At 41.5% G+C, this 15,349-nt stretch overlaps 1 protein-coding gene across 1 annotated transcript in view; it reads right to left on the reverse strand.

Annotated features, from left to right (window-relative positions):
• Positions 1 to 992: 992 nt before the first annotated feature.
• The window catches only part of CHMP3 (charged multivesicular body protein 3), a 38,403-nt gene continuing 24,046 nt past the window's right edge, over positions 993 to 15,349 (reverse strand). Inside the window, exons 4-6 of the mRNA XM_055122756.1 lie at positions 8,100 to 8,221; positions 4,502 to 4,616; positions 993 to 1,494 (exon numbers count right to left, since the gene is read on the reverse strand). Of these exons, the coding sequence (XP_054978731.1) occupies positions 1,352 to 1,494; positions 4,502 to 4,616; positions 8,100 to 8,221 (380 nt within the window). The 3' untranslated portion in view covers positions 993 to 1,351. The remainder of the gene's footprint in view (positions 1,495 to 4,501; positions 4,617 to 8,099; positions 8,222 to 15,349) is intronic.

The following is a 15,349-nucleotide window of genomic DNA, read 5'->3' on the forward strand; positions in this document are numbered from 1 at the left end:
TAACATTTTTTAGAGTCAACACCAAAAGCATGGTCATGGAAGAAATTACTGGCAAGCATAAACATCATTCAAATTGAAAACTACTACTCTGCAAAAAAAAAAAAAAAAAGGCAAGCCACAGACTGGGAGAAATATTTGCAAAAGACATCTGATATAGGACTTAAGGCAACAAACACACCTAACCCTTTAGAATAAGTAACTTGGGGCTGGAGAGAAGTTCAGTGGGTAGGGTGCTTGCTTGCCTTGCATGTGGCCGATCTAGGTTCAATCTCCCAAGCACCACCAGGAGTAATTCTTATGTGCAGAGCCACGGAGTAACCCCTGAGCACTGCCGGGTATGAGCCAAAAGCTATATAAAAACTGAACCAAAGACTGACAGACTGATCAAGGAAAGAAATTAAATGGCCAAAACATACAAAAAGATATCCTATGCATAGTAGAACATTACAGATTCAAAACAACTGAGGGGCTGGGGAGATAGCTGAAGCACATGCCAGCATGCATGAGACCTCAAATTGAATCCCTGAAACCACAAGGCACATACAAGCGCCACTGGGTAAAGCCAAGGTGGCCCCAACACAGCTAGGCCTACCTCAAAGGAAATTGCTCTTGGCACCCAACACTGCTAGGGAGACTCTTCCCTACCCACCCCCACCCCCCCAAAAAAAATTGAAATGGTCACTATGTACCTATTAGAATAGTCAAAAACCTGAATACTGATAAGACCAGCGCTGGTGAGGATGCGAATAAGAACTCTCATGCACTGCTGGTGAAAATGCAAAAAAGTACAGTGCTATTTGGAAGCAGTGTGACAGCCTCTTATTAAGCATACTCTTACCAAAGGATTTGGTAATTATACATCTTAATATTTATCCATGTCCCATATGCCTGGCTATAAGCACCTCTTCTTTTTCAAAGCCCAAATATGAAGTATTTAGGAAGTATTCAGCTACACCTTGAATGTTCACTGCACATGACAATCTACAATGAAACCAAGTGTTAAAGCAGAAATTTATTAAAATCCTTTATGTAGTGTTTTACAGACAGAAAAAAATGTACTGTCCTCAACATTCAAGCAACCAACTCTTACGTGCAGAAGTGTAAGAAGACAGATGCCTTTGCCACCATCTCCCACTTGCCCCCAAGAGATGTTTCAACTCTTAAAAATGCTGCATTTATTTATTACTCCACATCTCAAAAGCTCTCCAGAGAGTGAAGACACATGAGCAGAGAACCTTCTCCAGAAGGCACTGCTTCAATCAGGTCTAGTCAAGAGACAGAGAAGAGCGCAGCTTGCAGGAGGGCACAGGCTGGGGAGGGTCAGGAGATGAGCCTGGGACCCACCTCAGCCCTAGCTGCGGAGTGTGGCCAGCCGGGACTGCATGGCTTCCAGGGCCTCTTCCTCCTCCTCATCTTCTGAGGCAGCCATAGCTCCTGGAGGTTCAGGGTCTGGAAGGGCGTCGGTGACTTTGCTAGGTGCTTTCCCCAAGGCCCCTGAGAAGAAATCACAGATTCACAAATTGATCTTAAGAAAGTGTTCCCTCATGGTCTTCTGTCTTTGGTCCTGGTTTAGTCTTCAAGAAACAGAAATGTGGCAATATACACAAGCTGGTTTTTTTTTTTTCTTTTTGGGTCACACCTGGCAATGCACAGGGGTACTCCTGGCTCTGCACTCAGGAATCACCCCTGACAGTGCTCAGAGGACCATATGGGATGCTGGTAATCGAACCCGGGTCGGCCGCGTGCAAGGCAAACGCCCTACCTGCTGTACTATTGCTCCAGCCCCCACACAAATTGTTTTGATGCATTTTCACTGTGACAAATATACCACCTTGTAATGATCCCCCCCAAAAAAAAAGGTGTGACATAACTAAGATTTCATTGTCTTTTACAATAGGGGTCACATTTGCTGGTGCTAAGGGAGCCCAGAGGTGCTGAGCCCTGCTATGCATGCCAGACCTCCCACACAGCTCTGCCACTTGAGTCGTCCCTGGCCCTTTTCAAGACTAAGAATTTTGAGTCAGAGCTTTAGACGGAAGGGGCCAGACACACAGAATGGGTGTACCCTTACCACCTTTCATGCGCTGACCCAGGTTCAACCCCCAGTACCGTATATGGTCCCCCAAGCACTGCCAGGAGTGATCCTAGGGCACTGATCCAGGAGTAAGCCCTGGGCACCACCGGATTTTAAATCTCTACTTAAATTCCTAAATATCACTGTATAACTGTCATCCCATTGTTCATCGATTTACTCAAGCAGGTGCCTGTAACGTCTCCATTCATCCCAGCCCTGAGATTTTAGCAGCCTCGCCTTACTTGTCTTTCCCAACAATTGGAGGCTCTTTCAGGGTCAGGGGAATGAGACCTGTTATTGTAAATTCCTAAGTATTAATACTTAATTTTCAAGATTCATGAAGCTAATCTTCTAAGTAGAAATAAATTCATTCTTAATCTTTACAAAAATTTTTTTGGTATGTTTATTTTTGGTTATTTTTAAAGTGCCAGTGAGGGATATTTTAGATTATACCCAGCAGTGCTCAGAATCCTGGCAGTGCTTGGGGGACCACAAAGTACTGGGAGTCAAACCAAGTGTAAAGCAAATACGTAATTCCTGAACTGTCTTTCCAGCCCTTATTTTTAAATTTTCATTGTAGTTTAAATCACATAGTTACAAGAGTGTTAACATTTATGGTTTTTATATAGAAAATTATTGCATCTTCACCACTCCCAAAGAACCCAAGATCCTGCACCACTGCTCTATGTCACGTCTGATCTGACTCTTCCTTCCTCCCTCCACTGCCTGGAAATCTATTTTGTAATCAAAGGCCAAGGATTTGTCATCATTCAGTACTGTCTTTTGTTTTGTTTTGTTTCTCTATAGACCAGAGAAGAGTGAGGTGATTTGTTACTTGTCTCCCTCTGGCTCACTCTGTTGTACCTGGTGTACTCTAGTTCTAGCCAAGTTGCAGTGATAAGTTTCATCATAAAGCTACATCATCATAAAGCTACATCATATTTCATTAGTGTACATACCCACAAACTCTTCATTTGTTGTTGGGTATTTCACTTATTTTCACATCCCAGTTCTTATATACCAAGTGCTACAATGAACCTAAGTATGTATCTTTTTGAATTAATGTTTTTGTGTTCTTAGGGATACAAGAAGTGGAATCACTGGGTCTTATGGAAGTGAATAAGTGACCCCATTTATTTTTCCAGAAATCTCCACACTATTTTCCATAAAGGCTGAACCAAATAACATTCTCACCAAAGTGAAAAGGGATCCTTTCCCTCAAATATCCAACAGTGTTTCTAGTCTTTCTGATATAATGGTATGTCGCTGTCATTTTAATTTGCATTTCCCTGATAAAGGATAATATTATTTCATATGCCTACTGGCTCTTAATATGTCCTTTTGGGGAAAATACCTGTTCATTTTCTTTCCCCATTTTTGGACAGGGTTACTATTTGTGGCTGAATTTTTCAAGCATACTACATATCTTAAATATATGCCCTTTATCTGATGAATCGTGTGCAAGTATTTTCTCCCATTTATAGGATATCTTAATTTTAGCCCATCTTTCTTTTGCTATGCAAAACTTTAACTTTGACATAGTCCCATTTGTTTTCTTTGACAATAGAACCAAATCATAAACACTCTGAGGTCCTCTTCCTGGAGCGTCTGGCCTATGCTCTTCCCAATGGATTACGGTCTAATAGAGCAATGGCAGCATATTAATATTGGGAGACTCTGAACACCCTAGTCTTTTACTGGAGGTTGCAGACATAGTTGTGGTTCCAGAGATTATCACACACCACAACACAGGGTACATGGGAACTGAACTATAGGCCTTTGCTACTACAGGTACCATGCAAGCAGGTACCCCACTTCTAAGCCACACCCCTGAAGGACTTTGATGGCTCTTATCAAACTGTTTCAAGAAATTCTATGACAGTGCGAGCTCCCAATAGCAGTGTGAGAAGCATACTTCCATTTCCCATTTTCTTGGAATTTAAAAACACCTTTTATCTTTGGGTTTTAATCAAGATGGTAATGGATTTACTCACTTACAAATTATAGGGGCTACTCCCTAAGGTGCTGGAGTGTTGTATGTAGTACTGGTAAGTAAACCCAGGGCCTTGCACATGCAAAGCATGTGCCCTACCAATGAGCCATATCCCTGGCCCACACTTTTTCTGTGGTGGGTGCGGGGCGGGGGTCACACACAGCACTTTTTAGTGCTTGGGATCAGTCCTGGTGGTGCCTGGGGACCCATGCAGTACTGGGGACAGAACTGCATGGGTCCCAAGTGTAAAGATGTTTTGCATGTGCTCAGTCTGTTGAGCTATCTCTGGTGTCCATACTATTTAAGAGATAACTTGGATACGTCTAAAATGATAAGGAAGTTAAAGCCCCCCCCAAAAAAGCTAGATAATTTAGCTGAGTACAGGAAAAATATCACAAAAACAGAAACAGAGAGGATGAGTCTCTAGGTCATACCTGCTGTAATTTCAAACAGAATTTTGTCGATTTCCATTTCTGCTGCTTCTTCCATTTCTTCCTGATCATCCATGCTTTCAAAAGTGTCCTCTAACATCTCTTCTATGATCCCAGCCTAAATACAGAATAAATCATGTCACTATTGTGCCCAACAGACACTTTTCTATAGGTCCAGTACCAACTGAGCACCAATGAGCCAAGTACAGCCCAGCCATTAGCAAGGCTGACCAACAAGACTGCAGGTCACAGGAACACACTGAATGTTGCCTTCTGAGCAGAAAGGCAAAAGGTCAAAGGGAAACTGCTCTCTACGTTAGTACCAAGACTGAAGACAGGGGCCTCTACACATTAAGGGCGGAGCTTCACAAAGTAAAACAAACCAGAATGGCTGGACTTGGGGAATAATTTGTTGATAGATGAGCATGTGTGTCCTGAATTGTCCTGGAAAGTATCTGCTCTATCACTGCAAAGCAGAATCTGAATACGAGAGCTGAAACATCAACACCGAAGTCAAAACTGACACTATGATCAAGAGCAGGGTGGAATCCACCCTTCCTTCCATGTTGGAAGCCCGACAAGACTGAAAAGTACTTCGCATGTCTGAGTTGTGGCTTGTGTCATCAACCCAGTGGATCTGACAAGGATCAGTTAATTCACCATAGCCTGATCATTTATTTCCCAGAGAATTGATACAATGTTTCTGAACTCAACAAAGTAATTCCCAGATGCTGCTACAAGTCCTGAGCTGCTGAATGCTGGCCCAGTAAGCTGGCCCAACAGTTGTCCTCACTGAGCAGAAAGCAGCTTCCAGATGGGGTCTCACTGATAGTTCTTTGTTTTCCATCCTTCAAGTATTGGAAGGGAAGGGGGGGAGGCAGGGGGAGGTGCAGACATCCCTGAGCAGAACAAGTAGGAAATGAGTGGCTATAGGATGGGGTAAAGTTGCCAGGAATATCCTGACCGCTCTGCAACCTGCCACTGTGTCCCTTGCTTTGTACCATAATGTACCAGTAACTCAAAGAGTCAATAGGTGACCCAGCTCCGCTCTGACTCCCCTGCACTTAGTAAGGACACGTGTCTCTGACCATGCCAGTGGAACTGGACCTAAAGCAAACCTTCTCCTGCCTTCTGCTCTACTCCCAAACCAAGCATGTAACAGTCCAAGCATGTAACAGGACTCTAACTTGCACCATATTCTGCCCATTATCAGGCCCTTTCCCCAACCAAAATGAACAAATTCCATCCAAGGTCATAGGGTGGAACTCTGGCCTGGGTGAATGGATGTGCTACTTACATGTGTGAAAAACATTCAGTGGATACTCACTATTTAGGAGTTCAGTCAAGTCTTTACTGTAACAGCCCTTCACAAACCGAATTAAGTCATTCTTCATTCACAGTTTAAATGCCCCCCTCTGTGTTGGATTACAATGGTTTGTCCTTTCTTCCCCCGCCCCCCTCCCCCTCCAGGGAGCATAGATTTATTGAGTTACACCCATCACAGTGCTCCTGAGGCACACCCAATTCCATCAGGCATTCCTAATCCTCTGTGTTTATCATGAACCTCTTTTGTTGCTCTTCTTCCCGTTAATCACAAATATCCCCAAATCAGACCCTGTAACCTATAGGTGAAATCTTCTGAGGACTCAGGATTTTGTAATTGTAAGTGAAATAATACTTTACTCTTTTTTTTTTTTTTTTTTTGGTTTTTGGGTCACACCCGGCGATGCACAGGGGTTACTCCTGGCTCTTCACTCAGGAATTACCCCTGGCGTTGCTCAGGGGACCATATGGGATGCTGGGATTAGAACCCGGGTCGGCCGCGTGCAAGGCAAACGCCCTACCCGCTGTGCTATCGCTCCAGCCCCCTACTCTTTCTTTTATGTCCTTTTCATAGCTTACTCTAGAGCAATGTCTTTTTTTTTTTTTTTTTTTTGCTTTTTGGGTCACACCTGGCGATGCTCAGGGGTTACTCCTGGCTCTGCACTCAGGAATTACTCATGGCAGTGCTCAGGGGACCATATGGGATGCTGGGAATCGAACCCGGGTCGGCCACGTGCAAGGCAAACGCCCTACCAGCTGTGCTATTGCTCCAGCCCCAGCAATGTCCTTTTTGTACATTAAGACACTGTAAGACTGTTAATGCTTTTGTAACATGGGAGTTAACTGACTCCAAATAATATTTACTACTGGGCATCAGTCATATTTACCTGACTTAAGCCTCAGTTGCCCTTAGTTCCTAACTGTCCAAAAGAAAGGTCTCATTGAGGGACCTGGATGGACAGAGCAAGCCATAAGCTACCTTGGTGCGAATTAAGAAGTATAATAAGAGCACGGTCATGGAACAAACTCTGTGACGACCCAAAAAGAAGTAACTGAATGACTAACCTGGCCTGAAGACTGTAGTGTGGGATACATAGCAAGATTTCTCCAGGAAGAACCACCCTTTAAGTTTAATATATCTCTGTGTTCATACAAAATGACTAGAAATACTATAAAAAGCAAATTTAATATGATTGTTTAAATGGATTACTAGTTAAGGAAAGGAAAAAGCAATATGCCCTTAGGTAGAATCCCGCCCTTGGGCAGATCTCCTAGTAATCTAGAGTGCTGAGTCCTAAAATGAGATTTTTTTCCTTGAGTAAATCCCCTAGAAGCACTTCCCCTACAGGAAGTTCATTGTTATGATAATGCTCAACCACACTTATGTGTAACTGCTACCTCCAATCCTTCACAATTTCTATACAACTAACAATTTCTAGGTTACTAATGCTGTTAAGAAACAGCCACTGATTATCAATCACCCTGGTGACGCCCATTCCTTCATCCATCACCACCAGCTGGCTGGGAGGACAGAGATTTGGCCTTGAATGCACCAAGCAAATGTTCAGGTCACTGCAGGATGGTGATTCCCCATGATAGTGACACCTCTGTGCCACACAAAAAGACCCTGGTGATACTAGACTTGGCACTGCAGAGTCCTGACCCATCAGTACTCAGGCACCAAACAAGGCCATATCTGGAGGCCCTCCCTGGGGCAGGGAGCAGCAACATGATTTGGGTGACTGAACTTTGTGCCTTAAGTATGCAAGACATGTGTTCAAGTCCTTCAAGCCACCTCCCCAATCCTATAAGCAACAGTCAAGCTCATATGTTTACATATGACCTATTGTTGCTTTACACTACAAAGCAGATTAGTTACAAGAATCATGAGCTACAAGCATAAAACATATTTTCTAACTTTTTACACAAAAAAGGTTTGCCAGTCAAAGGCCTTCCTTACCAGCTTCATGATGCCTCCAGAACAGAGAAAGAAACTAGGCTATTTTTTTGTGTTAGGACTCATCAACCTTAGCTCTCTCACCCCTAACCAGTTGTTCCCCACTGGATCCCCACTGAGCCCCTATTGCTCTGAGTACACTTGAACTTCTAAGGAACATACTGGAAACTGCAGTCAGCCTCTGCCATGCTCAGGTCTGGTTTTAACGTAAAACTAGTGCTCTGTTCTTAAAATCATCCACCGGCCAAGAATGCTCTGTCCCTTCCCGCCAACCCCAAGTCCGAGCCAGGCCCTGCCTCTCACAGGCTACCTTCTGACTACCTTCATCATTTCTTTGGACAGTTCCCGCATGGTAGCCTGGATTTCTGGGATCTTCACAAGACTCTGCATGGCCTTCATCACTTCTGTGCTCTTTTGCAGGGAGCCAGCCACTCGCAAAACAGCTGAAAGAGAAAGGAGACAGTTATTCATGGCAGAGGAGGGGAAAAACGAAAGAAAATCAAATTACCAGCCACCATCACTCACTGACCACCACAAAAAAAAAAAAAAAGAAGCTGCAGGATTTGTGAATCACTGAAATATATTTGGAAAATAGTTTTAGGTAAAAAAAAAAAAAAAAAAAAGAATGGAACAAATACATTTCTGTGCTGGCTAACCAAGAGAACAACTTGTCTACATCATGGCTATTGGCTAGCTCTAAGACAAACCCTCAACTGACCAACTCTGCTAGGTGTCAAAGACCAGCCTTGGACCGACCCTTGGGGAAGGACTAGCTAAGGACAGCTGTGACTCCCAGAAACAATTCACCAGGGAGGAGCCACTGGTGGTCTTGCCGGGTCCATACAGGGAAACAGAAGGCTACGGGGACCAAGGCTGCAAGCCTGGAACATGCCTACAAACTGGGGCTGCTCTGGGAGAAATTGCTTGCTGGTCTGCAGGAAACTGAGAAATCCAATGAATTAACCAGTGTGGCAGCGTAAGGTGGTTAGAGTTCCTCACCAGAGAAATTTTTCTGTAGTCTGAGTTTATGTACACATTCTATATTCGTTATAAGTAGTACAAATGATCACCTTATTCCCCAAAACTTCTTTAGCATGTCAAAAAAAAAAGATGGTATCCTCCAAAATCTGCTCTAGAATTTCATCTCTCTCTCCTCTCTCTGTCTCTCTATCTCTCTCTCTATATAAGTTTCTTCAGAAGTTTGTCTCATGAAATATGTATAAATATGTATAAATACATATATGTATATGTACTTACACACACACACACACACACCGCCCCCAAGCTGTTCACCAGAACTGGCACAGTCTCCCCAGCACTGACAGCTAAAGCAGGAGTCACCAGTTACCTTCATCTCAATCCAGCCTCTAGAAAGCTTTTATATCAAGGGAAAACAAGAGACAAGGAAATAAGGGTAGACAAGGAAATGCCTGCCTGACACACATATAGCGTTTTGTAAACTTCGTAAAGGAATCAGAAATTTGCTATCGGCAGAAATTCAGTCTGTTATTAGCATTGGGATGGGAAAACAGAAAATAAAATATCTTTAGTAGAATTAGAGATGTACCCAGAATTTATATGCTTGAAATAAGCAATAAATTATATATGCCAATATGAAATAAAGTTATGAATTTTAAAAGGTTAAAGTTACTATTGTTATATAGAGGTAATGGACAGAAAGAAGTGAAAATGGGCAAAAACTATAGCAAATTCTATGTAGTTCTCTTTGAATTATAAAGGGTTTGATGTATACCCAGGTCCATGTTTCATCGTAATTTACATCCTGAATCCGTACACCAGAGAGACAGCACCTAAACATACTCGCTATCCTGGAGCTGAATTAGTAAAAGTAAATAAAATAGAGGAGAGACAGAAAAAAAGTGGTATAATATGTGCTAAGACAATTACTGAAATACGGGTATTTTAAAAAGGGTATAACTTTCTGATACCTAAACAAGAAAAATTCAGTATCATGGGGTAAGAATACAAAAGCAAATCCAGAGACTAATTCCAAAAAGATTAAATTTGACAGTCAATCAAAAATAATTGGGAAGCAGATTCTTTAAAGGTCAAAGTAAGTACATATTGTGCACAGAAAACTTAAAATTAAGAAGATATGTAGAGAAAAATAAGAGTGAACCAAAATGCGTTTTAAATTACACCAGGAAAAAAACAGGTGTGGCAGATAAAAAGTGTTTTATAACAAAGTCACACCTTCAAAGAATAAGAAAACAAGTTATAAATTGGGATGAATCACTCTTAGGATAAAAATATTAGCAAAAGACATTATATAAAACATTGTCATAAAAAGTACGCCAAGAACTCTTAGAATTCAACGATAGAGTTTTAAAAATGAGTAAAGGGCTGGAGTGAGAGCTCAATGGGTTGAATGTAAAGCTTTGCATGCCCGAGTCCCAAGTTACACTCCCACTGTCACATGGTCCCCTATGGACCACTGGGAGCTATTCCCAGGCACAGGGCCTGGGGCAACCCCCAAGTGAACCAGGTGTGGTCCCAAATCCAAACAAAGAAACAAAAAAGGCAAAAAACTTAAAAAGACAGACCTAAGATAGACACAACCATACAAAAAGACATTTAACAAATACCATAAGGGGTTTGAATAGCAAAATAACAAAATGCAGCTACAAGACAGGTCATCATTCAAAACAATGACACCACATGCTGCTGACGGTGTGGAGAGCAAGAATGTGAATTCACTGATGAAGGAGTACAGAACAGTCCAGCTACACTGACTATTTCTTATATAGCAGACATACTTCTACACGATCTAGTAATTACTCTATTCACCATTCAGCAGGTGAACGAACAAATAACAAAGTCTGGTTTAAAAGACAAAATGCCTATTACTAGACAAGAGCAAACTAGGGAAGCAGTAAAGACTGGTGGTTGCCAGGGGTTAGGGGGAGAGTTGAATACACAGGAACCAAGTTTTTAGCTATACAATCCACAAAAAGAAAAGAATCTCGGGCTAAGAGATAGCACAGCAGGTAAAAAGCTTGCCAGCTGTGGCCCAAATAAAAATAGTACAGCAGATAGGGTGTTTGCTTCGCACAAAGACAATCTGGGTTCTATCCTCAGCACCCCATACGGTCCCCTGAGCACTGCCAGGAGCAATCCCTGAGTAGAGTCAGGAAAAAGCCCTAAAATAATGCTGGATGTGGTCCTAAAACAAAAACACACGCAAACTTGCCTATATTTAGAATTAGAAAGATCCAAGTTACAAGATGGGCATTATGAAACAAATGAGCATCTCATTTGCTCTTCTGGCTAAGCTCACTCACAGCACCTCTTCCAGGCCTTTCTTTAAGGCTCCCACACTTCATGCCAGGGTCATGCTACACGTTCCTCCTCAGTGTGCAGCAACTCTAAAACAGTAGACTTGAATTGTTTTGAGTGTATTATTCACAAATGTGTACTGTACCATCCTTGTGCCAGGGGCCATGTTCCTAGATACAGTTCCAAATCGAGTGTATGTGTGCCCTAGAAATCACTAGACTTCTTTTCTTGTACTCAGGATTTTATTCCCAGTGACTTATATTATGTGTGATAGAACGAAGAGTCAAGTAATTGTTGAATAAAACAATAAATTAATTTATAATGCCGGGAAAATTACCATTGTTAAACTGAGTTTTAAAAAAGAAAAGAAAATAGCTTAAACAAGGGTCAAAGACATAATAAGGGGTTAAGGCACATGCTTGCGTGCAGTCTACAATGGCTCGATCTCTGGTATGACACAGTACCCCCAGGCATTGTAGGTGCAACCCAGGAGGTTCTAGAGTACTTCAGGATGGCCCAAAAGTGATCCCCAGCACCACACAGTCTGAGAATCAGGTCTCAGACCCTCGCACTGAACTGCCAACATGGTTGCACAATATCACCAGGAGGGGACTCTGGACTCCCCGAGAACTACATGGAAGCTTTTTCCAATCCCCACTCCCTAAAAAGGCTAACATATTAGCATCTTAACAGCAAACAACAGAAAGTTTTATAAAGATTTCAAGTGCTTCTGCATTGGATGATATGTCTATTTTTTTCGGTCAAAACTGCTTCTTGCTGGGGAACCAAAGGGGTAGGTCAGTGGCGCACAGTGCTTGCACAGCAAGCATGAGGCCTTAAATCAGATTCCAAGTGCTGCCGCGTGTGCCTAGCAAAGGATTCCTTCACCTTATCCCTGACATAGCAAGTTCCAACCACCAGCAGTGGGTGTGTTGGAGTTGAGTAGCTGAAGGGCCTGACCCACTGTAAATACATGTGAGCACCACAGCAACCCCCATCAAGCACTACAACCTGAAAGTGAGAGTAATACAGCGGAAGTGCAATCTTCAGCAAGTGTGAGTGCACAAAGCATGGCCACAAAGTTGTGTGAGCCCTGGTGAGCACCAGAACTTAGGAAAGGTCATACAAGCACCACAGCCAGGCATGCGTATGATCCTTGGTCATCAAAACAACCACGAAAGAGGGAGGAAAAAAATGCCTATTCTTTTCTTGTATTAACCATAAAAATTTCAGAATATTTCCTTATAGAAATAAGACAGTAACCAATCTGTTATAACAATGGAGGGTGATGAAGCTCAACAAGTAAAATCTAGGTCTTCTTCAATTAATTGTAGACAATAATAGCATCCTGGTGACCCAGACAGATAACAAATCTAGAAAAATAAATCAAAAAGAAACATATGAAATGATTAATTACTAAGCATTTCATTGTAAAGAATGTCTCTCTCTCTCTCTCTCTCTCTCTCTCTCTCTCTCTCTCTCTCATACACGTAGAGAAGCATTTTACCAAAGGAGATATAGACACCAAATAAGTAAATGAAAAAAAATTTCTTAATCATTAGCCATTAGGGAAATTCAAATTAAGACTCACTAGATAGCTCTATTTGACAGTTCTACACACCTCCCCACTCCCATCAGAATGTCTAAAAAAGTGACCTACCAAATGTTGAAGAGGGTGCCAAACAAAACAAAACTGTATCTCTCACACACTAGCAGATGGGAACTTAAAATTACACAGCCATTCTAACAGTTTCAGAGTTCCTTATATGCAACCTAAAACCCAGGAATTTATCCTAGAGAATGAAGACTAAAGTTTACGCAAAAGACTTATGTCCTGCGTACGTTTGAGCACTTGCATTATTTCCATATCTTGGCTACTGCAAATAGTGCTGCAATGAACATAGGTATACATACAACTTTTCAGATGAATGTTTTTGTGTTCTTGGGGTACAGAAGTGGAATTGCTGAATTACATGGAAGTTCCAGGAATAATTTTTCGAGACTTTTCCAAAGAGGCTGCACCATGCAACAGTGAATTAAGAGTTTCATTTCTACCACATGCCCCCAGTACTGATTATTTCTGTTCTTTTTCACATGGACCATTTTTGCTGGTGTGAAGTAAAAAGAATTCTTTACTATACTTACATATATTTAATTGACAATAATTGCATAGAAATGAATATATGAAGAACATTCATATATTCTTCATATGACCTTCCTATCCATTAAAGGCACAAAGGTCAAGACTAACTCAATGGTAAAGCATAACTTGTAATTAAGAGGAAATGAGTTTGATCCCCAGAACCAACTGTCTAGAAAGGTGAATTTGTTCCCCAGAACTGAATGAGACTTGTATAATCCTAGGGAACACTGCTGTTTGGGACCCCCAGAACCACTAGTGTGCAATTACCAGTACACTTTAAGCAAGCTCAACCAAACACTGTGGCAAGCTCCACAACTAAAGTGTACGAAAGTAGCACAATGTGTGAGAGAACCACAACTGTGTAAAAGTCCCTGCTCACTGTAACATCAATAACAAAAACAAAATGAAGGGTGGCAGAAGAAAGAAATACTATGAAAACAGAACTTAAGGAATTTCTAAGGGGAACAAAGCTAAGAAGAGTATACTGCTACAGGGATAGGACAACTATTTTTTGTTATTCTTAAATACCCATTTTTTTTACAATCTATAAGACAGTATTCATCTGAGTAACTAAGAGAAATATGACACAAATGGAAACAATTTGTTAGAGACATTTTTCACATATGTTGATATTGTACTCTGTTTTTGATAGAAAAGACTATATCATTTGAAAAAGACAATGGTGCTCTTTTAGAATGTGAATTTGAATTTGTGAAGCATTTAGAACCATTAATAAACATAATGAACAAGTAACACATCCATACCCATACACACAATACATATATTAGGAGATTATGATTGCGTAGCACATATTTTAAAAACTGAATTTTAATCCTGAATATACGATCACTATTAAAAATTGTATTTCAGGGATTGAAGGAATAGTATAGGGGTTAAGGCTCTTGCCTTACACATATTCGAGTCTAGTTTTATTGCAAACATCACATTTGGTTCCCAAGCCCCACCAGAAGTGATTCCTGAGCTACAGTCAGTAATAAGCCCTGAGCACAAGTGGGTGTGGCACCAAAACTGAAAAACAAAATCCCCAAAGACAAAAATATTAAATGCCAAGACAGGCATGCAGCTCACTTCTAGAGTACTTGCCTTGAATGTGTAAAGCCTTGAGTCTGATCCCTGGGCCCAAACCGCAAAATTAATTAATGCCAAAAGCCAAGGATGTGACTCAATGATAAAGTTCATTCTAGGCATGCATGGAGCCTGAATTCAATCCCAAGCACCGCACACATACACACAGAATTAAATGCCAAATAAATGGAAAAGTCTACCCTATTTGCTACATTTTAGGCATTGAAATATAGACCTGGATGATTAATATATGTATATTTATTACATATATTTATATTATATATAAAAATATCCATTGCTAGACTACTAAAAGCAAACTACAGCACATTTACTTGTACTTTAATAGTAGCAACTGAGAGATATGAGATCCAAGGTCAAGACACCTTAAATATTTTGGTAAGTTATTTTTCCTGTAGTAAACCCTATATTTTTAAATATACTAAAAATTATGATAAATGGTTTGATTCACTGAGTCCATTTAAATTTCACAGTATTACTGTTTCACCTCAAAGATCCATACACTGAGGGCCAGAGCGACAGTACAGCAAGTAGAGCATTTGCCTTGCATGCAGCCAACCCGAGTTCAATCTCCAGCATTCCGTATTGTGCCCTGAGCACTGCCAGGAGTATTCCTCAGTGCAGAATCAGGAGTAGCCAAGGAACATCGCTGGGTATGACCAAAAAAGCCAAAAGAAAAAGAAAATCCAAAAGATCCATACTTTGGGGGGGCTGTAATGATAGTACAGTGGTAAGGTACTGCCTTGCACACAGCCCACCTGGGTTTGATATCTGGCAACCCACATGGTACCCCCAGTACCACCAAGAGTAATTCCTGATTGTAGAGCCAGGAGTAAGCCCTGAGCATCACCAGGTATGTCCCCAACCCCCCAAAAAGTTTTATAGTTTCATACTTTTTTTTTTTTCTTTTTGGGTCACACCTGGCAACACACAGGGATTACTCCTGGCTCTGCACTCAGGAATCACCCCTGGCGGTACTCAGTGGACCATATGGGATGCTGGGAATCGAACCCGGGTCAGCCGCATG

This window comes from Sorex araneus, chromosome X (genome assembly GCF_027595985.1).
Source record: "Sorex araneus isolate mSorAra2 chromosome X, mSorAra2.pri, whole genome shotgun sequence".
Taxonomy (NCBI): domain Eukaryota; kingdom Metazoa; phylum Chordata; class Mammalia; order Eulipotyphla; family Soricidae; genus Sorex; species Sorex araneus.